At 40.5% G+C, this 27,553-nt stretch overlaps 1 protein-coding gene across 3 annotated transcripts in view; it reads left to right on the forward strand.

Moving 5' to 3' along the window:
• LIN28B (lin-28 homolog B) overlaps positions 1–27,553 on the forward strand; it is a gene marked incomplete at both ends in the record, with an annotated part of 83,966 nt that overhangs the window by 28,961 nt on the left and 27,452 nt on the right. For all 3 annotated transcript variants that reach the window (XM_082758081.1, XM_082758083.1, XM_082758082.1), the window contains one exon: positions 15,073–15,257. In XM_082758081.1, coding sequence (XP_082614207.1) covers positions 15,073–15,257 — 185 coding nt within the window. The remainder of the gene's footprint in view (positions 1–15,072; positions 15,258–27,553) is intronic.

A 27,553-nucleotide genomic window follows, 5' to 3' on the forward strand; every position in this document is an offset into this window, starting at 1 on the left:
CTGCCCTGGACATATGCTTACTTACTGATCACACATAGCTGCTGCCATGCCCTTTCCACCAGGCACCAAATGATTTTATTACTGGTTTTGACGTTTTATGTGATAGACCTTCATTCTGTGTGGTGTCAGACAAGGAGCAGTGGTAGGACCCTGAAGATGGGGTGAGAGGGAGCTGTGACTTAGGTGTCTGAGCACAGTCACAGTACACGTTTTCTTTGGCAAAAGCCAAAAAAATGGCAAAAACCAAGAAACATTTTCCATCTGCACCCTCTCAGAAATGGTGCAAGAGGATTATTAGTTTTTAAAGGCTGCATCTAAGGGACAGCAGCAAACCACAAACATAAATCAGCATAAATACGTGGAAGAGGAAGGCAGCAACAAATAGCAGGGAAGCTGTGAACTTTGTAAAGTAGTTTGCTAGCACAGACAGCATTCATGGAACCACATCTTTTGATTCAGGTAAAACAAAATATCTTGAGATTTTTGACTAAGGACTGACCTGGACAAGTGTCCTTGCCAACCTAAGTGTTTCTTCTGTGATTTTATGATTCTAAATACTGCAGTACAACAATAATGACACAAATCTGTCCCCATTTTTACTCTCTAAGAAAGCTTTTCAGTCAGTTTAGGTTATGTCAATTAAGGCTGAGAAAAACACCATGTAGGCTGTGCAGGAGTATCCATTTGGTAGTTTATACCTGTTTAACTCTCTTCTAAATCTGCAGTTGAACTGAAAACACAAATATTTTACTGATACAAGGCTGATTCTTGCATATGCAGCTGTTGCTAGTTTCAGTCACTTGCAGAGGAGGGAAGCATGAGGTCTTGAGTAGGATCGTGCATCCTGCAGCTCCAAAGCTGCTGTCACAGTGTCTCTTTTCTGCACATTCACACGTCCCAACTTTCTGCCAGGAGCTGTCCCCTGCCTCTCCTTTAAGTTTCTCATCCTTATTGCTAGCCTTGGGGGCTTAATTCTTTGGAAAACATCAGGGTGATTAATCAAGCTGATTTGTGTTCTCCTTAAAAGAAATAAATAAATAGCAGCTTGCTTCAACTTTGTGTAGTCCTGACATGCTATTTTCTTGTTAAACTTTTTAAAATTTCTTACCTCAAAAGTATGTTGCCTGTCTACATAACAGACATTTATGCACCTGGTTAATCTGAAGTTACTTCTGGGATGGCATGTTCCTGTGTCCACAGAACAAAGCTGGCCCATGAGAAATCCCACGTGGAACATGAACTGCAGAAACTTCACGGGTGACTAACTGTGAACGTGGTCCTGTGCTCTCCTTGCATTCTTAACGTATCTATTCACATGGCTCAGTGGTCATGTCTAAGTGGTCTGGGAGGTGCAGAAGTTCTACATAGCTATAAAGAAAAAAGCTGTTTCGTTAATTTGTTCTTGAGATCCAGTGAATTGAAGAAGGTATGTGTTTAAGAAAGTGAGATTGATTATATAGGATTGGTCTCAAAACCATATCTGTTCACCTGACCAGATGTTTGTAAATTTCATGAGTCTTTTTTCCACTACATCACTGCTCTGGTCATGAGCAGAGCAGTCACAGAGCCCGGGTGATGCCCCAGAGCACGTTACGTGTCTTTTCCCTACTGCACAAGACAGTGATCAGCTGCAGGGATGAGGGTGCTTCTTCATGGATACTTCCATTAGCAGTGTGCCTTTTGAGCCTTCAGAACACCAAATACATTTACCAGGTTAAATTTGTCTGCAGAGTGAACAGACAGCAGTATTCTGTGTTTTGTGGAGATGGTTTTTGACTGAGCGAACAAAATCTCACTCAGTTTTAAAAGTGAGTGTGAAAATAAAGCTTGGTATCCACTCTGTTTTCTCACCACCGGTACTTCTATCTGCTCTACTTCTGTGTTACGGTGCTTTTAGGGGTCTAGCTGGGGTGGAGCAGCAATGGCTGTGCAGGTGGGATTGCAGCTTGTGTTGAGAGCAGTCTGCTTCCTACTACTTGCTGCTGTTAAAAATAATTTTGGGAAGTGTTATGGTGTTTTTGGGTGCGCATATCACAGAGGTAACAAACCTCTTTCTGTGTTGCTCCTGAGGATTTACCATGTTCCTACTCAAGGTCTTCGGGTTATTTCAGTTAACAATTCCATCTGCCATCTTCCAAACCCCACTTAGCAAAAGCTGAGTCATTCCCCTGCATAGCTTTTTATCTGTTTTCCCTGGTAAGTTCACTACACTGCATCTCCACAGCAATTCGTTGCTAGAATTGCAAGTTGAAGACTGCACAAATGGATGCTGACCCCTGCTCAGAGGAGAGTGTTGTTAGAGTTCATTTAACCACAGCTTGAGTAATCACCGAGTGGCCTTCCTTCTTCTCTGCCTCTTCTGGTTCTTGTAGCTTCCTCTTTTTTTTTTTTATCAAGCTGCCTTTTGGTGGGCTGAGAGCTACTCTAAGACTCTGCATGGTGGAGCAGGCAAGTGCTCAGAGCTGTGTCAGGGCCTACAGGCCTGTGGGCGCGTGTCTGTGGCCACATATCTGTGCTTCGCCGTTCTTCCCTGGTCCCTAGAGATGCCTCACGTCTGTCCTGAAACGTCCGTGTACAGGGGAGGCCCCTTGAGTGTGTGTAGGGTCTGGGCACACTCATCCAGGCATAGGCAGTGCCTGGATGAAGGAGCCTTGTGGTTACACGCGGCAGCGTACCTGTGCCCCCGCAGCGTCATGGGTGTGAGAGGTACTCGCAGAAATCATTACCGACAAGTAATTTTTTTCTGTCAGCAACAGCTTTATAGCTAACCTTTTATTATACTTTCTAATGTGCACCTTGTGTGGCCTCGTGTTTAGCTTGGCCTCTGTTTGATTAATCTATTTGATCAAGGCAGGTTATGGAGCTGGCTTTATATTACATGCATTTGCATGTGCACACGCATGCGCACAGGCATGTGTATAAACTGTGATAAGGGAAAGCTGAGGTGGTACCGTCAAGGGGAAAAGGCTCAGAGACCCCTGAAACTGAAGTTGCACTTAGAGCTGCAACCCCAACCCCTTTTTATTTATCTCACTTTATATAATAATAATATGATCACCCCCCACATTGCACATCATGCTTTCAACCACAAATGCTTGCGTCTTACCTAGCAGCCAGTAAATAAATGTTGGTGTGCATGTGATTGTAGGATATGTCACTGAAGATAGTGCAAACAATGAAATAATATGCAGAATTTGTTGTGTTTCACAACTAACTCAGTTGTGCTTCTTGCGTCGTAGTTACTATGTGATGCACCTCTGGTTTTAGCCTTTGGAGCTTTCTCTTTCAAACAGTCCAATAAAAAAGGAGCCTGGAATTTGTTTACTTCCAGTATTAAAAGCAAACAGTTTAGGGAGCAGGCAACTTTTATTGGGCCCATAAAGGATAAAGGCATAATATAGATGGTAGAGATTTCAGGCTGGTTTTGTTTCTTTGTTTTCTTACCACAGATTACAGTTTTTTTGGGGTACTGAGCTGTTGTGGGGGGATTGGCAGCACTCACTGATGTTAAGCAGTCTGTGAGAGCAGAGTGTACTAATCCAGTGAGTGGGAAAGACTACTGAAAAAAAACTTCAATATTTATGCAGGTGTTTTTTTTTTTTTCCCTCATATACTATGTATTACTTTTAGAAGGAAAAATCTCCAGCCAGAACTGAGAAGAATAGTATCCTTAAATAAAGAACTGTTTAATGTTATTATGGATGGATGCAATAGAAATAAACTTAGAAGTTAGGAAAATGTAACTACTGCAAAGCCAGTATTCCTGGTCTTTGTGATACATTGGCCTGAAAAGAGTCTTTAGGAGAGAAGATGCTTGGACATTGTTCTCCCTCTGTTCACAAACAAGAATTTTGTTACTGGAGCAGAATCTGCACTTCTGGTGGTGGAGACCCGCGTGTGCTGCACGTGGAGCCAGTACCCACAAAACAACAGGCTTTTAATATTAGGAAGAATGGGGGAGCGAGCATCTGCAGCTCAAATCATGACATTGAAAGGGTATTACTAGATGATGCAGTTAAACCATTATTTTCCATTTGGAAGGACCTCTGTTTTGTAATATTTGCTTTATAATCACAGCAGAACTATGTCTGCATTTCATAGTGTGATGCATCCATTACGTTTGATGTGTAACAAACTTAGAAAAGCAAACAAATTCAGAGTTAAAAGGCTGATACTTCTGGGTCTCCTCTTCCCCTGTTAGTGTTGATGGGAGCTGTGTTAGCAGATTATGAGAGTTGTCCTTAAGGAATCCCTTTGTGTTTTTGTACTGCCACTGGTCTGACCTTCCTTCAGGAGACCATAGGAAACATTTATGTTCTGTGGATTAGCTTAGTAAAATTGAATCTGTCAATTTTACACCCCAGTATTGGAGTCTTAAATAATATTTAAGTAGTCTTGTGTTGCGTAATTTGAGCAGAAGCCAACCTTACAGTTATTTTGTTAATGTAGTCTGTGTGTGATATTCCAGTTTCACAATTCCTTCTTCACAAAATATAATTATATAGTGATACTACTTTAAAAGGAAATTTTTAAAGCATTTCTGAGTACCTCCGCCGTACCTATGCTAATAAATTTAAACAGTTTATCTTTGATAGTTAAAAATTTTTTGTCCTCTTCAATAAAGAACACTTCAATCTATCTTTCATTGGCCTTAAATGCTGTTTTCTCATTTATATTATAGTAAATTCAGAGGTGCTTTGTTGAATCCTGAGATGTGTCCTCTAAAAGAAAATAGCTTCTGCATTGGTAACAAAAATATCTGTGTACCAACAACTTCTATCAGCTTTTAAAATGCAACTGTTTAGAGAATTATTTCATAGTAGAGTTACAAAATAAATAGTCTTCAAACTATTAATTTAAAGTCATTGCTAAGTTCATGTAAATCTTCCAGTCATCCACACTATCTTCTTCCACTACTATGTATTTCTAAAATTAATATGGTTTGAAGTTGTCCACTCAGTTTCTGTTAGGTCCAGACAGTTACATGTTTATTCCTAGCTTCACTGCTTCCTAGTACCTTACCTGTGATGTATTTAGATGATCTACCATTCTCTCCTACAAAAGTTATAAAGGTTGGAAGTGTAAAATAAATTTATGCTCGTACTTCCTCCAAGACAACTGTTCTTGTATTCAAACATCTATCTGAAGGACCCAATCAACATTTGTGTGTCTGATAAAACTGTATCTAGTTAAGAAATACTTGACTAGATCTGTAAGTTGCTAAAAGTGATCGAATACTACAGGAAGTACTTGATTAAAAACACGAAAGGTTAGTAAATGTATGATTTGCTTTACAAGAATAGCTGAGGAGGATTAACCATAACAAAAAAAAAAAAAAAGGTATACTAGAAAACTTGAATCCAACATCAGGAATTGTTAATACAGTATAAGTGCTGCTGCTTAAGTTTGCTTTTATAACAAATGAAAAAGTACTTTATTTTACAGTATAGGTAATTTGTGAAAGTAACTTTCAAAAACAAAAAACAACCCAACTAAAAAATTCAGCCTATTTATCATCTCCCGGCTTTATGAGCACTTACATTCCAGCCCCACCAGTTTTGTCAGATACTTCTATTACTTTTGTATGTATAAAGTCTTGTTGGTGACTTAGATTTTTAGTAAATAAACATTCTAAACAGTATTTTATTTTTGTTTCATTTGTATATTGGTGTTTTAATTTAATTGAATTAAAAATAAATAGTAAATGTACATTCTGACCTCCAAATATTTTAGCAACATCTTTGTATTGCCCATTGATAAGCCATGCCTGTATAATTTGTGCAAGACCTTGCATGGTGCAGGGTGAGTCCTCGGTGGGTGCCAAGGACATCTGCACTATAAAAGTAAGAACAATGTTTGCCCAAATGCTTGAGAATAGTTTGAGAGAGGTTCCTGTTTACAGGACAATGGATTTTTATCTTTGAATTGCTCAGGGCATAGTTACTCGCAGTTGGCTAAACTGTAATCAGTGTTCACTTACTCCCTGGGTCCCCTACTCACAGTAGCTTTCAAAAGTGGCTTTTTTCTTTCATTTTTTTTTCCACAGTGGCTTTTCACTTTTCACAGTGTCTTTTTTTCTCTCTGAAGTTAGAAGAGGTGATGGGAGGAAGCATGGAGGGGCTTTACGCTAGTGTAGCTGATGGTGGCTTTAAGAAAGCATCCTCCTTGGCAGGGATGTCGGGTTTCTGAGGGGAAGACCACAAGGTTGGCACCACAGCACCATGTGAGGATTGCAGGCTCCATTGCTCAGCACAGGACCCAGGAGCGGTGAGGACGTTTCTGTGATTCTCTGGGCTCCAGCCCAGGGGTAGCTGGGGCTGACTGGAGGAGAAGAAGGCGAAGGAGGAAGTAGCAGGGATGGACTGCTTGCACAGTCCACATCAGGACTGGGCTGTAAACCATCCTCCTGCTTCCAGGACTTGAGCTACTCCTATGTTTTCACAGCCTGGGAAGAGAGGGCAGTTTGCTCTTCAGCGGCTTTGACACCCTGTAGCCTCTGTAATAGTCAGCCACTTCTTTTTTGAGCTTGAACCTTCAGCCAGGCTGATGCCACAGCTCACTCCTTGTGGGCCATCATCTCTCATCGGGGCCTTGGCCTTCCACCACCCTGTGCCCCTGCCTCTTGACCATATCAATTTGTTGATATGGTCAGCAGTGTAACAGGAATGTGCCAGCACAGTCCAGCCATGTTCTTCTCACTTAGCTCCATCCTTTCCCATTCCCTCCGGCCCATCCCAGCTCGCCATTCAGTGGTAAGACCCTTTCTGCCCAGGGTATGTATTAGCTGGTACCCACCAACGTGACCTAGCCTCTCCTCGCAGCCTGATGTCCCTTGGTTCTTGGAAGCTGCCTGTTAGACCATGCTTCTGGAAGAAGGAGACAAATCAGTATAACCAGGGTATGCTTTGCCAAGAGAACAGGGTGAGCTGAACTGGCGTATCCAGGTTCAGGACTCCCTCTGTGCTAACGTGCCGAACCATTTGTCCGAAATGCCTTTTTGCATATGTCATCCCGTGGCTGCTGTACCTGCCAGCATGCTTCTGTTTGCACTGAGAAGTGAACCACTCAACTTTCTCACGTAACGGTAAGACGCAAAAAGGTGGATTTGTGTTTTCCTGGTATTATTTTTCAATACTGGTATGCATTTTAAAGGTTAAGGACGGCTTCCCAGAGATCGATGTTAGGGGTTTGCAGTAGGAAAACATGGCTCTTTTCCAGGCCACTTCTGTGCAGGAAAAGGGGACGGTGCTTGTGCGGAGAGATATCCTGCTACACCTGAATTAGCAGAGCACAGTCTGGGCCTAATTTTTTTTTAATTATATGTAGTCTCTTGGGATGATCAGAGGTGGTAAGGGAGGTGGATAGGAAAGCTTTATATAGCTAAAACATTTCCTGATGCAGGGATTGTCGTTCCTGTGCATGGGGGGGGGGGTGTGTGTGTAGAGAAGCAGAGGTACGAAGGCTGCAGCCATAGTAGGGCAGGCATGGAAAATTGAGGCGCTGCAGTTGCTTCTGAAAACATGGTTAACGACACCAGAAAGGTGTAGTAAATCTGGAGGAAACTGTGGTTTGGTTTTAAGTGAAATAACTCTACCATTGACTGTGCTTTCTACCAGAGTAAATTCTCAGTACGTGGAAAACGCAGCAAATTATGTGGGCTGTAGATTGTACCTTCCCATGCTCTTGTTGTTCCATCTCTGTTTATGGGACTCTACATTGAAATCAGCTGATTTTTAGATCTGTTAGGAGACATTGCACTACGTGCAGTGTGTTTTTATAAGTGAGTAGTAGCTGTGTTGTGTGCTATCCCTCACCATTAAACTCACGCGACAGATGCCAAGAGGGAGAAGGCTCAGTTGCCATGCAGGTTTTGGTGCATTTATATCCCTTGTGGAAGAAATGAGAGAACCAAGCTTGGTGTGACGCTTCCTTTCTTCTGATAATAGAAATAAAGCTGCAAGAACTGCCTGTCTTGACCTCTCTCTGGAAGGCTTGGGTTTTTAGCAGGAAGAAGGGTTGAAAAATACTCTGCCCCGGTGGTCACTAAAAAAGTATGCAGGTCACCATTGCCATGAGTTTTTTAGATTTTAGGTACAGTGTGCCCACAGACTGGCCATGCTGGCTTTCTCCTAAGTCTGCACTTGACACTTCTCTAAAATTAATTGCGTATCAGGGTGTCTTAGAGAGCTTGCTAATATGGACCTCAGGCCCTTGTTTCATGTGAGAAGTAAAAATCAAAAGACACAAAACCAAACAAAACCTACAAAATCAGAACCTCCTTCTAATGAAAATAAAAAGAGGATGATCTGCCTGGATGGTCACGTTGACTTGCTCCTGATTTTTGTGGAAAGATCCTTTGGGTTTCAGCAGAGCTGCCCTGCAGCAGACAGGGGTGTCAGAAACAAAAAAAATGGGGCAACTCATGTCAGCGAGGAGCAGCTCAGCGGCAAGTCAGTGAAGGGAGCACCAACGGGGCTGGGGGTCTTGTGAGGGTCCCAAAGGTGGCACAGCCAGGCAGCAGTGAGGGCACTGGGATGTGTTCAGCCACTGGGAAAGAGGCAAGAAAAGAGGCTCTTCTCAATGTCCCGGCTTCTAGGATTCATGGCGTGGTTTCAGGGTATATCATGGAGGCAACGTAAGGGACAAGGCGGCAACATAAGTGACAAGATGCCACTGAAAGTCTGCTATGTGGGGCAGTCCCTCCTTACCTGCCGTGGCTGCACACTCATGCAGTTTCTTTTGAAGTGTCCTGGTGGCTTTCTGACTCTGCAGAGGTCTGATTCACATGAAACGCAGCAGAAAGCCTTACGCTACCAAGAACAGGTAAACGGTTTTCTTCCCGGGTCAGTGGGCGACTGAGGGTGGGGAGGAGGAGCCGCCCCTTTGAACCGGCTGAACTGCGTCCTAAAACTGTATCTTGTGCCTAGTGTGACTGGTGAGGATATACATACACCAAGAAATGGGAGAGGAGGGTGGCTCAGTTGTCATGCCTGGTGTTAGAGCACAGGGGAAGGAATATGGGGCTAAAGAGAACTGCACACATCCTAGCACAAATGTTCTGAGCAGAGGAAAGGCAAAAACTAGTAGAAAACTAGTTGTGTGGGTGCTATGCTGTACCAGAAAATTATACTTATTATAGCTAGAGAGCTGGGTGAGGTCAGGGAGAAGCAAATGAGATGTTTATTATCCAGATTCTTTTCATTAGTATACAAAACTAGAACAGCTGGTGCTGAATGTGTAACCAGATATAGAGGCAGCGGAAACACGGTCAAATAGCATTCATGGCCTGAACACAAATACTGAAAATTATGCAGAAAATTAGCAAATTGTCATGAATGAAGTGGCACTGTGGAAAGAAATAAACAATCGTGGATACAATAGAATATGTTTGGTGCAAATCACTTTGGGAAGTAATTATAGCAGACCTGTAGTAGACTTCTGGGTTAGGATTTATATACAGATAGTATAGTAATACTACTATGAGATAGAAATACTAATTGGAATAGTAACATTATAGTTAGGCTGTGTATTAGGCTAGATTAATATTGAAGCACGAGTGGTATTAGAATTATGTTCTGTTTCTGGACATGATAGGCAATGCTTTTCTTCTCCAAACAGTAATTCAGAATAGGAGGCATGTCATTTTGGACTTGCAAAGAATTGATGAAATTATAGTATAACTGATTAAAAAAAAAAAATCAAGATAAAACATAGACTGGGTTAATTTGATTTAAAACTGAAGATAAAAAGTCAACAGCTTAATATTTTAAGGTCTAATTTTTGTTAAACTAGTAGAGCTGGCAAGTGAGCTTAGGTGAGCTGAAGTACTGGAGGCTTAAATGGAGAAAAGATTTAACTTGAATCTCAAGTGAAGAAAAAGGTGGAGAGTTGTGGGAAATCACATAGCTCTTTCTATGTGAAAAGGTACTGTGAAAGGAAGGAAGAATACATAATCAAAAAACACTCACTTCTCAGAGGTCATAGAGGAACAAGAACTGAATGTGTTAAGTGATTTAGAATTTATAAAGTTGTTAAGTTAAAGCTGTTAGTAAAGGTTTATTTAGTAAAGTGTAAGAAAAGGGAGGAAGTAGTTCATCTCTTGTACAGGGAGGGTGGTTTTGAGTCAGAGAGCCTTTTGTTCCAAAGCTAAATAAATACCTTTGCATACTTCACAGTAAGAAGAGTAACAGTACGGGCACAGTGACAGGATGATGAATGGGCATGAGGTTATGAAAATGACTGCAGTTGAGGTGGAAATTCAAGACAGAAACAAATTCCAAGTAAATAGGGATGTGAAATTGCAGTGTACCAGCTGCACTGCAGTACCTGCCTAAGTATCAGTTCTTTCCATACTGTAAACTTGCTTGAATTAGGTTACCCATCTAGTAAATGTTGTATGCATGTAGTATACGTGGCTTTTCAGTGACTAACACCTGGAAGGCAAATCTTTGAGAAATGCAAGGACTTCTTCATAGCTCTATTTTTAGAGTAAGCTTTGAAGTATTCTTTGTAATCAAACTATGAATTACTGTAACTAGTACCACTTTTTTTTTTCTTTTTTTTTTTTTTCTTTCACAAAATACTAAGAAGCACATTCTAATCTCAATAGCTGCAGTTTCCACTATGTGTGCCCTGGAGCTCATTGAACCATTCTGTGAACAGATTTAGCTCACTGGAAAAACAGAAATCTATCCCCATTTCCTCTTCCTCTTACCCTCCCCCTCCCCTCTTTTTTTTTTTTTTTTTTTTTAAACTGAGTTTGTTTCCTGTCAGATTAGTGGGTTAAATTGGCTTATGGGGAGGACTGAGAAGTGCCAGATTTGGTGTAAGATAAGCCTCTAGGAGCAGGAAAAAGCCTTTGAGGTCAGCAGGAGCAAGGGATGGGAGGGAGCAGTGGCGAGAGGTTAGGTTGTCGCATGGGTGCGTGGCCTTTGGTTTCTGTGTAAATGCAGAGCTACACGTTGCTCTTCGAGAGGCTGTCGTTCTGTATAATGGACTTCTTGTTTGTTTTAGCATGCCCTCTGCAAAAATGTATTAACTTCACAAACCTCCTAAAGTGAACTTTTCCGTGTACTCTTGGCAGCAGCCCTTGTATCACGCAGTTTACGTTGTTTCACAGCACTTCCCCTAAGATTTACGTTGTACAGCAATTCTGTTCTTGAGCGAGTGTGGGTGAGAGCACTGGTGTAGGTCCCATGTAAAATGTTTCACCTCTGTCTCGTCTTACTCTGTGCGATAGAAGATTCAGAAGCACTCCAGAGGTTGATGACACTGGGCAAGGATGTTTTGGAGAGAATTTCTTAAAGTCTTTAGCCTGGCGGGGCTTCAGGATATGCTTTTCTTCATGTCTGGATTTAATTGTAGATAATTTTGGAGGGAAAGCCGTTTTCTTACTTTGTGAAACCCAGCGTACTGGTGGCATCTGGTCATTGTACCGAGCAATCAATCAATCACTAGATAAAAAGGGGCAGAAATGAGAGATAGAGAAAATAAATGATCTAAGCCGAAATTCCACTGAATAACACCACCGCTGCCACCCCCCCAAGAATTTCATGCCTACAACAGCAGTTCTTTGCAATCCCAGATCAAAATGACAAAGAAGCACAGAGGAGGTGCTTACTGGGAACCTGTTCTCCCATCCCTCCAGACAGGTTAATAAAAGTAATGCACATGTATCAGAGGAGATCAGACCCCTGTAATGAGCCTTAATTCCAAACTTCCTTTCTTTTGTAGAGCCGGGTGAGTGTTTCAAGCACTCCCTGACACTACTGAGGAAATGGTATTTTTCTTTGGGATGGTCTTGATAATACAGTTCATAATATTTTGGGGTTTGCTTCATACTAAGAAATGCTTTTCAAGAACTTGTCATCATGGGTTTTTCATTCTTATTTTTTTGTTGTTGTTGTTAATACTCTTAAGAAATTGCCAGCTTTCTGGGCCAAGCTGTTGCTTGTGACAATGATGTGTGAGACTTCACATTACAGGCTAAAACATCAAGAAATAATTGGATGGCTTTAAAAAATACAGAGAACTGGCAGTGTTATTTTTTATTTATATTTTTTTTTAAGAAAAAAAAAAGCTCCTGTCTGAAACCACTGTATTGACTTCTGGTAAAAATAACAGCAAAGTCTGTGACAGTTGAAAGAGAGAAAGGGGGAAAAGCATGGTGCTTTTAAGTTTTTCCCTTTGTTCATTGGCAGTGTGCCCAAACACCCCATTCAGGGCTCTAGAAATGGTTCACTGACTTGAAACTCTGGCTGCTTTTAATTGTGTGTGTTTTATTTGTTTAAATAATGTGAGGAAAATACTGAGTTAGGTCTCCCAACATTAAATTATCAACTTTACAGACATTTTTTTGTCCAACTCTTCAGAAAAGTTGAAAAGAGCTCTTAACTTAAGGGGTCTAGATTTTTTTTTTCTTCTGGTTTTCAAACAGCATTTTTTTCATGATGATTTTGAATTGTTATTGCACCCAGAGTATCTCCCCATGAGCAGACTGACAACATAGTATGTGTTTACACAATAAGTCAAAGAACACCAAATCCATCTATTAGCATTGATAAGCTGTTGAGGTGTATTAAAGGAGGGTACTGTGCAAGTCATTTGGACTGTTTTTTTTAACCTTTTCTGTTGAAATATTAATTTATTCATTATTTTGAATATTTTGAATATTCAAAAAAATGTACACTTGCATAATGCATAACTTATGAAAGCACGATGATTGTTCCATAATTTTGGCTTTTAAACATACTTTCCATAAAACCCTCTTGAAAGTATAGTGCTTTGTTTGGAAATGAAAGTTTCGTTGCTAAAAGTGAAATGTGAAAAAAAATAAAAACATTTAAGAAGACTAACACACCTTGTTTTAGTATGAGTTTGGATAAGTTCTTTCTTTTGAAGTAAAATAGAAGACGTAATGTGCATATCAGATGTCAACCTCTTGGTGTTTGTTTTGTAAACTATGAGATTTGGAAAGGAAAAAGCCTTACTGTAGACTTAACTATGTCTTCATTAAGTTGTAATTAAAGAAAAAGACAGAAATATCTATGCCGTATTCTGTATTAGTGAAAAATACAGGATTGTGTTTATCTGCTTGAAATAACTGGGTAAGGAAAAAATAGCCTTGCTCTAACCCGTTGAGCTGTGTTGTTGCTTACATTTGACTGCTGGAAAAATTATAAGCAACTGTGTCCCTCTGTCAAGCGAACCTTCTTAATTTCATATTACGAACAGTTGCTGCTGGGTAGACTGTGAGCTGGTCTGGTACATGGGTTTTTTGAAGTGAAGATGTGTGTGTGCTTTGACGTGGTTTCATTAAAATAAATATTCCCAATTATTTTGTAATATTTAATTAGAAATATTTAATTTAGTCTACTAGTGCTGTGGGAAGTGGACTTTCTAGAGATGTCCCAAGAGGGAAATCTCTTGGGATGGAGAGAAGTTGACACAAGTTCCCCAAGGTAACTGCTGGAGGACGAGGAAGAGAAATCCTGTTTTCCAGCCTTACTGGGTGTAATTCAGCTGCAGGTTAAGACTTCCAAATCACAGAAGAGTCTAGGTTGGAAGGGACCTTTTGAGATAGCCTGTGTAACTTCTGTTCTCAGCCCCTTTTGTCTCTGAGAGACTGCCATGCAGACATCAGGGGCAATGGCCCTGAACATCTGGAATGAGATTTGTAAGGCAGCTTGAGCTCAAACTGCCTCAGAAACCGTGTCATGGTGCTGCAGACCTCCCGTGCCCATAACATGGATACAGGGTGTCCATGTCAGGCATTGCAGCCTGACTTCAGGACATTCCATAGTTGGACTTGGGGGGAGTAGATGTGACTTACACAGTTTAGTGTCACTTGGCTTGTTTTGACGTGTAATTGAATGGGACAGTACCTGCAGTGAAGGCTCCCTCCTTTTCTCCACGATTCAGACGTATGAGTGCTGGAAAGCTGAGTAAGAATCAATCCAGATAAATTTTCTTGCTATTATGAGTTCAAGAGCAAAAGAAGATGACGTGTTTCATAATTCTTGTGCCAAAAAAAAAAAAAAAAAGAAGAAGAAAGTATTTGGAAATGGACAGGGATTTGGCAATATTCTCTGTAAATCCAGTTGATCTCACTCATGTAATGTGCAAATTCTGATCTCACTTACGTAATGTGTAACTTCTAAAATAAATGTGTAGTGCATCTAGTGTCTACTGTTCTATCTTTTTTCCCATAAAATAAATTGTCTAACTTAACTTGATGATCATTTTATTTAATTCATCACATGGGTCCTGGAATATAGACTTACTACTATATGTAATTTATAGGAACTGAGGGGAAATTTTTCTTTACATTAAAATCCGTGGTGAGCTCCTGTTGATTACAGCTCGTCCAAGATTTTGCTGCTACAGTATAGTTTCAGAAGATGTATTAGTATTTAATTCACTTGTTCTGGTGACGATGATTTCCTTTTCTGTGAATGAAAATACAAATCTATACCTGTATCGTGATAACTAGGTAAGATTTTTGGGTAGTGAACAGAAATTTAGCAGCTCACTAGGGATATTTGAATTGCCCTTTTCAGTTGGCCAATTTGTTGCCCAGAGTGCCTTTCTCCTGTCTTTGGTGTTCATTGTATATTTGATTTGTTTTCAGATGGGCAGAGCTGTATCACAGATATAAAGAATACGAATGATGATAATTTTTATCATAAAATGAATTATCTCTGAAGTGAACAGTTGCTCCCTTTCCGTTTCATTAAAAGAGCCTATTCACTTACAGCTGCCTTAGGATTTTAAGGATGCAGCATTTTCTCTGCCTTCTTAGCTCAACAACATTCAACACAGAAAAGGAAAATACTATTTCAGTTTTGTTTGTACTGAAAAAAGATTCTTGTTACTTGTTTAGTGCTGAATAGTGTTTTCAGTGTATCTGGGACTACAATTTGCAGTATCATCCACTAGCTCACGTAGAGGAAACTGTTGTTCAACCTGTATGTATTCCAGGATAGTAGGCAGGAGAAAATTTGTCCTGTTGATTATGAATGTAAATATTGTTTTGAAGGCAATGGTAACCAAGAGTATTTTTCCTATTTACAGAGCAAGCTTTACATGGAAGGATTTAGAAGCCTAAAAGAAGGAGAACCAGTGGAATTTACTTTTAAGAAATCTTCCAAAGGCCTTGAATCAATACGGGTAACAGGCCCTGGTGGGAGCCCCTGTTTAGGAAGTGAAAGACGACCCAAAGGGAAGACAGTACAAAAAAGAAAACCAAAGGGAGATAGGTAATTACCTTACTTTGCCTTTTTCTTTTTTCTTTTTTCTTTTTTCTTTTTTCTTTTTTTTTTTTTTTATTTGCAAGTTTTTCTTGAAGTTATGTTTTCAGCATTTATTCATTTGTGAAAGGAAGCCCTTCTATGTAAATTTGGCTTTTACATTCAGCCTAGTGATTTGATTAAGGTTATTAAGCTGTACCTATACAGCTACATAAATCACCCACTTGATTGGTTTTCCTTGAGAAGGTTTCATTGAATTAGAGGGAGTCTGCAAAGGAATGTAATGCTGTTTTGAAAATACTGCTATTAGACTGAGAAGACAGGTCAGTCTGAATACAGATGAAGTAATGTCATGTTTAGTTGAGAATTGTGCATGCTAAGGAGACTATTGTGTGTGGTGGGGTTTTAAATTGTGCATCGGTAGTTCTGTAGAGAAAAAAGCATAGGTACTGCAGTTAAGGTTGAAAGTAGTAGTTATGAGGTGTGTGTGTGTTATTTGATGAATTGTTTTTACTCAAAAAAAAAAGGGATATCAAGAGTTTCTGAAAGTCGTAATGGCTGGTAGTCTGAACAAGCGTTGTAATAAAGTTTTACCAGTTACAGTTTAATGACCAGAGATGCACTTATTTACACAAGTGCATCAATCTGACTTTCTGCCCCTGATGGCTTGAAGAAGTTCCATATTCCTTTTCACTGTGAAGTTACCTACTCCTGGTTCCCCAAGGACAGCCTTCCTGCCCCAAAACTCTTGTGTTTCAGTGTATCTCATCTTTACCTGAATCTCTTTTCCTCACAGCATTTCTCAGCCCAATAGCTGTCATGACTGATATCAGGGGGAATACATAGCCTGTGAATATGTAGCCCATGCAGAAGATCCCAACAGCTGAGTTTCCCCTGCAGTGTTGGATTTACAGCATGACTTAGAGGTGGCTCTCTTCCATTGCACATTCAGAAACAAATAATAGCTTGGGAAGGAGAGGGTCACCTGAATTGGAAGCCCAGCCCAATCTCTAGAAACAGGATCAGAAGCCTTTGCTTGATGCAGGTGAACTCCACTTGTACCCACATCTATTAAAAAGCCTGTTTCTCTCTCCCCCATTTTTCTCTTTCCCCCTGATTTATTTATTTATTTATTTTTAATTAAGGGCTGGAAACAACATGATAGTTGTCCTTCTTTCACCTTCTTTGTAAAAGCTAAATACCATGAATAAAATTTATTGCTGTGTAACAGATCAGAGTCCATAACCATAACAAGGGGAGACTTTGTAAGCAGGACAAAGCTTTCTATTTAGTTGGTCACCATATCTGACCTCTCAGCATTGTGTTGCATGCAGTGGCTGTGAAACCTTTTTCTTCTTCTTCTTCGTTTTTTTTTGGTTGTTGTTTTTGAAGATAGGCTTCCAATATTCATAGCATTATCATTATTGATGTTTTGTACCATGGCAGTAAATAAAAGCAGCAGTCATGCAGTCATGATACTGTTGTTCTATTTGTTGCACATGTATATATGAAGGAAGACAATCCCTACTTCAAAAACTGCAAATTTTCAATAGGTTGTAAATAGACCAGGAAAAATAATATGTAGGAGATATTATTAAGGAGAATATATTAAGGAGAGAGGGATTTGAACAAACTGCAGAGGAAGCAATACTTTCAGAATGTAACTCATCCAAGGTAAGCATCTAAAATATATGGGATGAGTCTTGCCTTGTGGTTGTTTCTCTTCATGGATTACAAAAGGATCCTAGCTCCAATGCTGTAGATACTTCCTTTACAAGTCTCTAATGTTAGGGGAGATGAATTCTGCTTTTGGTGACATCTTTTCATAGCTAAAGCATAGACAAAATTGAGCAGATTTTCACCAGAAAACAGCGTAAAGGGGTAATCCATGAGACAATGTACCCTTTCATGTTCATCTGCCCTTAAAGAAGGAAAAAAATAAAAATTACACTGAATGAATTTGAATATGAAAAGAAGGGGAAAAACTCACTTCTGCCTTAAAAGTTTTTATGCTTAAGTTGGTAAGACACCAAAGAAGCCTGAAATTCGAACTCCCTGAGGTAGTGCTGATGTTATCAGCTGATGAGGAGCAGTGTCTTTGCATCAAGGAAAATAATTTTAATTGAATGCCTAGCCAATAACAAAGTGCATCTCCAACGTGTGTAGTGGAAAATTTCTTTAAGATTTCTATTCTGCTATGAAAACCACCTCCGTTTATAAAAAGTTAATTCCGTGTTCTGGTGTTTCTCTCTTTTCCACGTGATCAGTGTAACAACGTGCAGGCCCAGACTGGCTGCATGGTTTGAAGTGGCTCCTATTAAATGGCTCCCATGGTTGTTAATGGTGTGGGCAGGATTTAGGGTAGAAGGCAAGAACAGCAGAAGTGGTTAGAGAAATCAAAGGAGGGAAAAAGAAAGGGAAAAGCAGCAGTGTGTGAAGGGAGGGAATATAAAGCCATGACACTGAGGTTACCAAATACTGCTGGTTGGTAGATTTTGTGGTATTTCCCCAATAGACTCGGTCTCTCTGTAATTTACAGCACGTTGTTGCTGTGGGGACCTAGGTATGTTAATAGTTCCCCCTCAACATTGCTGTTGGCCACATGAAGTTTATAACAAGGCAGGGGAAAGGTCTGTAATTGCTGACAGCTATACAGGCCACTGAGGCATATTTCTCAGCCTGCACGTTGACACGTACCGGGATGGAGAAGGGAAATTCTCTGCGGCCTGCATGAAATGAAACTGTGGCCGTAAGCAGCCTGCTGGCCTCAGGTTCCCAGACCTTACTGTAAGCTTTTGTAATATCCATGTGTCTTCCGTATTGTTTTTTCACGATACCAAGAGTAATCTGGGCTGGAGGGGAAGCACCTGAACAAAACCCAGTTGGGGTTCAAGTCTGGCAAGTGCCAGGTTCAGAGCTCACAGATTGCAGTGTAAATGCAAAGTGGCAGCTCTTGGGGCTTGTCTACCTAAGGCAGCCAGGGGTTGGATGTGCAGCAGTGTGTTAGGACAGGCTGCAGCTCCCTCCCTTCCTAGGAACCCTTAACACATGCTGAACACAGTGCATTTTGCTCGGCTTTGACAGTGAGCTCACTCAAAAGTATTTTGTGCTGCTCTCCAAGAATGAGCGCCGGGAGCTGATGTGAAAAAGATAAAGCACTCTGAATTCACGCCTTAATCAGCTGCTCCGTAACTCATAGACAAGTCCATGAAATCTTGATTTAGAGTAGAATAAATGAAATCAGAACCTAGCCAGCCATCTCACAATAAGGTTTGGAAGAGGGGCAAGTATGGTTTTCTTTTATTTTTTTTTTTTTTCAAACACTTCAATGTTTGTATGTGACATAAAACAAAGATTTTTTTACAAATAGCTGGGAAAATATTCCTTACCGTGGTCTGTTTTAAGTAATTTTTATCTGCAGATCTTTGGAACCACATTAAAAGATGAGTGATGTTCACAGAACTAGAAGCTAGGGTTATCTTTGGAACCTGGAGATATTACTGAGTATCTGGAAATATTTCTCATGGAAACTCAGATCTGGATACTTCTTCAGCAGAGTGCCTGTAATGTTGTATCTACTTGGATTGGTACTTAGTTCAAGTGGAACATTTTGGAGAGGGAGGAGGATGACAAACTTTTTTCTTGTTTGAATTATTAACAACAAAATGGAAACAAGAAAATCAAGCAAGAAAGGACAAGAAAGCAATAATTAAGGGTGTAGCTCTATCTCCCAGTTTCAGTTATTGAAGTTTCAGTCCTATGCTACCCTCTACTAACATCACACTTGTGGCAGGGATGCTTTCTGGCACGGGTGAACTGTACCAGCAAGTGGTTTGGACATAAACTTGCAGTAAGTTGTATGTTGTGAGATTTTGTTTTTGATGTGAGATATTTCACTGACTTGTTTTACAGCATGGCCCTGCAAGTAAAGTGTGAGGAAAGGAGTTGAGAGCTGTTGGAAATGAGGGAGCTTACTGAAACATTTCCCCTGAAAAGACTGTAATGCTGAATTTTGTTCTAGGAATATGGCTAGTGAGGTAGCCACATATTCTAGCTCTGTTGGCTATACAGTAACGAGCACTGCAGCACAGATGCAATGCTTCAAAAACTTTTTCCAATGTAGACGTCTACTAGAGAGAGGCAACAAGAAAATAAGTGGTTTTGTGTTAAGATGTAATAAGTGGTATTTGCCAGTAACTTTTAGACATGACAGAAAGCATATTTTCAAACAGAGAAAAACATACTTCTAAACCTCCAGCTGAAACACAGCCACTTGAGGCAGGGGGCTATAGTCAAATAATAAAATGCTTCCCTGATGAACTGTCACTTAAAATTAGCTTGTGTCTGAGTCAGAAAATGAATTTAATATCTGAAGACATTCTGCAGATGATCTGAAGTTAGATTATAAAAAGATCATAAGTCTTTCTTGCATACCACGACATCTTTAAAAGTTTATGGTCTGCACCGACAGCTGTTAGGGGCCAAGGCGATGTGGTGTGCTGTTGGGAGCATTTAGACTGAAGTTAGCAGGACTAGCAGAGCTAGTGGAAGAACAAAAGTTACATGATACAACGTCACTTCAAACTCCAGATTATATCAAATTCCATCCCCGCTGGATAAATCGTACTCGAGTGTATAATTTAATTTTTGTAGAAAATCCTTTGATGGCTTGAGCTGAGCAGATTTTTGTGATGGATACTTGAATAATCAGGGTGATACAGGCTGTGAAGGAGAGCCCCAACCTGGTAGGAAACTAGAGAAGCTCATAAAACCTGCACTTAGAAGACAGTGGGGCAAAGGAGGATGGGGAGAGCCCTTCAGAAAGGGGCACTTCCACTCCTGCTCTTGTCTGTGCCCCCCTGTGAGCCCCAGCAGACATCTGTCCCACGGGGACCCGCTTCAGACCCTGCTGTAGCATCGAGGGGCACTGGTGTGAAACGGGGCAAAGGAAGTGAGAGAGAGAGCAGCTGTGCGGAGAGGGGGTGAAAAGCTCGGAGAGCTGTTCCCTCCGACAAAATGGTGTCAGCACCCAACTGTCACAGGGCTGAACTTTCCTGCTTCTCTCCTAGGTAGACGGTGTTTACAGTTCTGCCCTTTTCTAAAGAGCAAACTGGCAGGGAAGTCATGCAGAAGTAGCATTGCTTTCATGCACGTTTCTTTAAAATGCAGCCTTGCAAAAGGATCTTACATGAGCGTGGCATTTTGAAGTTTAAATGTGAGCATCTCCTCCTCCCTGTCTTTCACCTAATTTTAGATCATAAGAATTTCTTTCCAGTATATATTATTCCTTCTGCCATTTTTCAAGTGTAGGGTATTTTCTTGGCTGTTTGCTTTTTCCCAGCTTCCCAGAGATTCTGTTGCATGTTTAGTTTCTCTTTCCAGTGCTGTCCGAAACACCTCTTAACTTCAGGGGACTGCAAAGACCACCATGGTTTTTGTTCCCTTATATAAAAACTGTCATGTGAAATGAGGTCCCTGTGACCTAGTATGTTTTTTTCCAACAGGAGCAAGTACTTAAGGAGAGACTGCAAGAAATAGGGGAGCCTGGCATTCCATCCCTGGCATTTAGTGTGTTAGGCATTTCTTCACTATCGACAATCTGCAAGAGATGATTAGATGGTACTTTAAGTACCTGAGGAGAGCTGGACGCAACTTCCTCTTAGAGTTTTATACAGTTAAAAATTCACACATTGTCAGACAATGAAGGGGAATAAAGACCAGTCAGAGATGTGCTTTCTAAAATGACCCTCTTTTTCATACTTGCTAACTTTGCTATAACAAACCACCAAACTAATATGAACTGCTCATAACAGGAGCAGCAAGATACTGCTAGATTTTAATAATAATAATAAAGCCTGAGAGTTTTGCACTATTGGTATTTTTATACAGTTTTATGACTTTATTGGACTATAATCATTAGGGACAAAGTTTTCCATATTTGCTCCTTTATTCAGGCTGGACACTCTTTTGGAAGGTTTAGCAGCAGTCCAGCTTTTCACAGGACTGGGGTAAAACCAGAGGGCTTCATTAATGGAGTTAAAAAATAGGAAACTTTCTCAAATAGCTGCCAGTTGGTGTTCTGGAGCAGAGGCTTGAAAGCTGGCATGGAAATGGATCTCTAGGGCAGGGGGATAATCTTTCCTCGTCTTTGTGCAGAGCCATCCAAGTCTAAGTTACAAGCCTCTGAGAAGTGTTACTGAATATATTCATTAGAAAGCCCTCGTTAAAATCTCTAAAGCATCCATCTGTGTTTAAGTGAGCTCAGCAGCCGCAGACTTGCAGCATACCAAATACACAGGAATGCCTCCAGGACTCAGTGTGTCCAACACGATGAGAACAGAATCAGATCTCCAAAACTGGGTATTTTCTTCATCAAAAGACAGGTGGTAGCTTAAGGGAGGAAAGACAAAACAACTGCCACTGACCAGTGCATATAGCACACAGCACCTCTGGACCATACGTTGTAGGGCATGATTTCATCTCCAGCCAAGGGTGCTAGGGTATGCATAAATGTCAGTCTTCTGGAAATGCCAGATGTAGGAGCTGTGGTAGAATAAGTACCCCAGAGCAAGAGAACAAGCCGGAAACCCTCAACTCTCAGAAGCAAGAAAGCCTTCGCTTGCCTCGTTTCTACCCCCAGATCTATCACACAGCATCAGGAGTTGCTTCCTCAAAAGATGATGGCTTTCTCTTCCTGCCTATTTCCGTAGCTCAAGCTGTTGCAAGCCAGGATGTTGAGCCAAAAGATCAATATTCAAACGTTGGGCTAGGTGTAGAAAGGATTACAGTTGTACATGATTATATATGCATTATAACAATAAACCGTGTTGTTTTTCAGAAGACACTTAGGAAATAACATTCCAAATTTCAGATTTAGAGAACCTTATCTAATTTGCAAAGCCCAGTGCCCACAGTTAGATAGAGGCTACAAAAATTGGTTTGGTCCTTTATCAGCTACAATGCCTCTTAAACAAAGGTGAGCTAGAGTTATTTTGGGGTACCCAGGCACACTGCTGCAGTGTGCTGATTGGCAATACAGGCATTTCCTTATTCGTTCAAAGGGCTGTTTTCTTGTGTTACAACTTTTTAACTACCAAATTCACTACAAGGCAACTCGAAAGCAAGGGCTGTTTCAGATCCTGGGCTGCTCTTGAACTTCCATGAGAGCTTCAGCCTAATCTCTCAGGTGAAGGCAGGAACTGGTCTTTGCAGGTAGACACAGAAATCAACAAAACACACTAAAATACACGCTTCCTTTCCATCCTGTGTGCCTTCTGATAAGGCTATTCATGTGCTTCAGGCAAATGCAAATGTCTATGCTGAAGCAAGAGCTGGCAACCTGGTGGTAGGTTTGATCAGTTTTCACCAAGTGATATCTAAACCTAATTTTCTTCATTAGAAGCTTGCAGTAAGAACAGAATAGAGTCTGGATAAAGTTGTCTGTGGTATCTGTTTGTATGAGTGTACAGTTAGGAAGAAATAGGCCCCAAATTTTCCATAGTGTTTGTAATAAGAAATCCAAATTTGATGCTAAAGTAAGTAGATACAATTCCAAAAATGTACAAGGAACAGATGCAGTGAGTAGGATGGTGTCATTTTTACACAGCCTCACGTAGAGTAAGCTGTCCCTGCACAGCAGATGGGTTTCTTAAGTACATACACTGTTTTCAGAATGCAGAATATTTTCTGTAATTGGATGTCTTCTCAGGCCTTGTGTTTTTGTGAGGATTTTACCCACTTTCATCAAGGGATGAGCTGTCTCTCATTTACAGTAAAATACCAGCATATATCCAGGCGTTTGCTGTGGTGTACAGGTACACCTGATGATCACACTGGAGTCTTAACTTCAGGTCTGGGCAAGCAAATCACCACAAAGAGTATTATGGACAGTTAAACTGTTTTAATGTGCCAAGGTGCAAACTACGGTAGGCCTGAGCCTGCTTCATGAATGATGAAGTTGCAACATGTAGGAGAACAAAGGGGGTAACCTTTTTGCCCATCCCAATTTATTTTTTTTCTGTTGGTATGGTCAGCTGCTAAGATCCTATTGCAATTGAAGGATTATGATGATATTTCATACCCTGCTCACCTTTTTGGAGCGTAGCACATGCTTGTTCTAATGTTAGTGGGACAAATACATGCATTACTGGTGATGGGTTTCTTTGTTTTGAGGGAATTTTGAGGCAGAGGGGAGAAGCTAACTCACATAACTAATGGGTTGGACACCTTATGCAAGCAGAAGATTTAAAAATGTTTTGGTTTTAGATTTTGTATGTGTTTCAACTTCATAACAACTTCATAAAAAAATAATCAAAGAACTCATGTTTCTTTCAATAAGAAGACACTTAAGATCTCTCTACTGGAAAACATACTCTTACATACTTCCCTGTCATCTCATGAGAGCTCATCTTGCACGGAGTATAGGGCATACTACTGTTAATTCAAGAAGAAAGGAATGAAGATTTTACAAAACAGATAACAACTGCTTTTCTAGTCCTGTAGTAGTGATTCTCCATATCTCAAGGAATTTGGAAGCAAGAAAGAATTGGAAGAGTTTGGGAATTTTGCTTAACTTAACAGAGATCAGGCATAACTTCCTTAATTCAAATTTCTCCATTTGGTTTCTTACTACTATAGTAACATAAAACTTTAAAGCAGAACAGAACAAAGAAAAAAAGTGTATGCATTTTCAGGGGCCAGTTCAGTAAATACTTGAGCCTGTGCTTTGAAAGGAGTGGGGAAGAGGGTATTATTTGAAAAGATTTTCCTAGTTGTGGAAATTTCTCTTTAAGTTGATGCTGATCCTGACTGTACTGATTTTTGCTCATGTGATCCTCTATAGTTATCAATGAGCTGAGAACAGAACTGCTTGCAGCAGGACAAACTGTCTTCTAAAAGATTCATACAATCTGCTATATTTCACTAGAAAAAAAAAAAAGTTCAGTGTAAATACTGCAGTCCCAAATTCCTTTTATTTTAGGAAAACGGTTGCATTTCCGTGCTGTTCTGGATGGGTTGCACTGCAGCATCACCTGGTAAACATACTCAAAGCACACAGTTAGTATATAACAAAAGGAAGATTATAATGGTGGTTACAGATGATGGGGGAAAAAAAACCATGTATCTTGGCTTGTTTAGTCAGGAACTTAAAAGTTGGAAAAAACTGAATTATAGCCTACCTGCTAAATGAGGTATTCCCAAAATGTTGTCTTTGGTTTACCTCTGTTGATGAATCTGAAGCTCTTCAGAAGGAATAAAAGTTCTGGAGCCCTTTAATTTCAAATTAATAAAGTCTGTGCAGTAATATAATTCAAAATTGCTGCAGCTGCTTCTTTTATTAGCTGTGGCTTCATGTTTCTGTCCTTGACACTTAAAAATCAAACCTACTTAAATATGAATCATGTAAAAATGTGCATTTACTTCAGTATCTTATTTTGTCAAGAAGCTCAGCAGCTCATTATGTAAGATGAATGTGTCACAGAGGTAGTCATCTCGGTAGTGGTGGTGCAGTCACATTGCTGTTATTCCCTCTGTGCCCCCCACCTTTATGAGTGTGCCTACAGTGTGCTGGAGTGCTTCTCAAACAGGTAATAAGGCACATGTCATGAAAAATGAACAAAACACATGGTTTTCAGGGCATATTTACACCAGGAAAGTTAAGCTTATTTTGGCCAAATAAAAGTACCAGGTTAAACAACGCCTGCACAAGTTATGTGGCATTATCCATCCAGAAGTAGCAGGAGTAAATGGGAACTTGCACTTGTATCTTCTGGTTATGGGAAGTTCTTCAGAGAAGAAAGTGGAACTGAAAAAGGGACTCTCCTGTGATGTCTGATCCTTCAAACTGGGTGACTGAGACAAGATGCTGTTGCAAGGACAATGAATAGTGAGGAGATTAGGAAGGAACAGGGACATGAAATCAAAGTTAGACTTGGGGGAGGTCAGTAACGAGAGGAAAAAGAAGAGCTCAAGGAAGAAAGGACAATCTGGGATCCTTGGGTAAGAGGCCAGACCACTGAAAATATTGTCAATATGAGAAATACGGGTTTTCTGAATTTCCAAATTGTCATCTAAAAGATGATAGGGAAATAATCAGGGAGTGCAAACAGGTCTGATTTGAATCAAAGTTTCCTCCCTTTTTGAAAGATTGCTGTAAGTCAATTGCTGTAAGCTCATATATAAGGAGCTGAAGCTGAGGTGGGAACTGAGCACCTGTTTTGTAGCTGTGTGACAGCTGAGGAGGTTTCAGCATATCTGTGAGTGTTGATCTTAAATGGGACTTCTTGCAGTAGTCTGCTTATTGTGTGTTCCTCATTTACCTGGTAACAAATGTGACGCATCTGGATTTTATTTTGCAGCACCATCAAATACTCCCAGCTGTAAAAGTTGCTTGATTTCAGCTTTGCCCTGTATATAGTGGGTGCTATAAAATAGTGTTCTACAGGCTCTGTAGAACATTATTTTCTGTTTCAATTTGGGCACCTAGAATAAGGCTACACTGGAAAATGGTTTGGTTTTTTTTTCTTGTGCTCCAGAATCCTGTGCATCTCTTTGAGACCAATTAACCCACACAATTTCATAGATGCATTGCAAAATGATTAATATTTGCAATACATGAAAATAGAATCATCTAGGTTGGAAAAGACATTCAGAATCATAAAGCCCAACCATCAACCTGACCTTCGGAGTCACATCACTAAACCATGTCCCTTCATGCCATGTCTACACAGCTTTGAAATCCCTCGAGGGATGGGGACTCCACCGCTTCCCTGGGCAGCCTCTTCCAATGCCTGACCACCCTCTTCATGAGGAAATTCAGCCTAATATCCAGTCCAAACCCTGCTTGTCACAACTTGAGACAGTTTCCTCATACCTCATAATTTGTCATCTGAGGAAAGAGACCTCTTTGCTGCAACCTCCTTTCAGGTAGTTGTAGAGAGCAATGAGGTCTCCCCTCAGCCTCCTCTTCTCCAGACTAAACAGCCCCAATTTCTTCAGTCGCTGCTCATGACTCTTGTTCTCTATTCCCTTCACAGGCTTTTTTGCTCTTCTCTGCAGATGCTCAAGTGACTCAATATCCTTCTTGTAGTGAGGGGCCCAAAACTGAACACAATATTCAATGTGCAGTCTCACCAGTATCATATACAAGGGACTGATCACTTGCCTAGCCCTGCTGGCCACACCATTTCTGACACAGCCAGGATGCTGTTGGCCTTCTTGGCCAGCAGGGCAGACAGCTGGCTCATGTTCATCTGACTGCCGACCAGCACCCCCAGGTCCCTTTCTGCCAGGCAGATTTTCAGCAGAATTTCCTCTCTTCCCCAAGCCTATATTGATTCACGGGGTTATGACCCAAGTACAGGACCCAGCGCTTAGCCTTGTTGAATGTCATGCAGTTGGACTGAATAAAGTCAATACTTCTGTATTGTGTTATTTAGGTGGATATAGGTATGAGTCCAGGCATTGAATTAAGTAGGCTAAAGACGAAGTAGTCAATGACCATTTTCCATTTCATGCAGTAAATGAGAAGAGACCATGTAGGAGACCTAGTACATCATCTTATAGTTCATAGTTACTACAATATAAAATATTTCTTGCTCTTTCAATGCTGAATTTGTACATAACAGGTAGAAGTTAGCATGAATGCCATTCTGTCTAGCAGCTAGGTTTGGGGATTTGGGCTGGCTTTTCTTTGAAACCATACTGTGGCACTGTAGGAGAAGGCTGAAGGGACTGGTTTCACTGAAGAAATTGCACATATGCACGAAAGAACAAAGGTGTCTGTGGAAGAGCTGGAGAAAGAGCCAGCCGAGGCTGGCAGTATTGATGAAGTAGATGGAGCTGGGTTTGCTCAGTAACAGACCCGTGGAATGGTTAAGGAGGAAAGAGTTGTGAAGGGTCACTGTGAAATATGGGAGTGAGCTAAACAATTTCTCTTCTTTGATCTCCATTCATTTATAATCTTACTGGTATTGAGTCTCCTGGCACTATATCTTTTACAATGAATAGTTGAAAGTAAAAAAATTGATTTAAATTGCAGTGGTCTTGTGCTGAATGGCTTTCTTTAGCCCAGAAGTTACTTGGAGTTTTACTCTTTTAGCCGTTGGACAGCTTAAATGCTAAGCATTTAATTTACTTCAGGCAGCTCTGAAAACAATAGCAAACCACAGACTGCTCTTATTTCATTGTCTGCAATTAATGTTGCAACAGCCTTTGCATCAAAGTTTAACCAGAACGCTTTGATTTCCTCAATGATAAATGGATATCTTCTGACCAATATAGAGTTGAAATATTTCAAGTTTCAA

Source organism: Aythya marila, assembly GCF_965140915.1.
Source record: "Aythya marila genome assembly, chromosome: 3".
Taxonomy (NCBI): Eukaryota; Metazoa; Chordata; class Aves; order Anseriformes; family Anatidae; genus Aythya; species Aythya marila.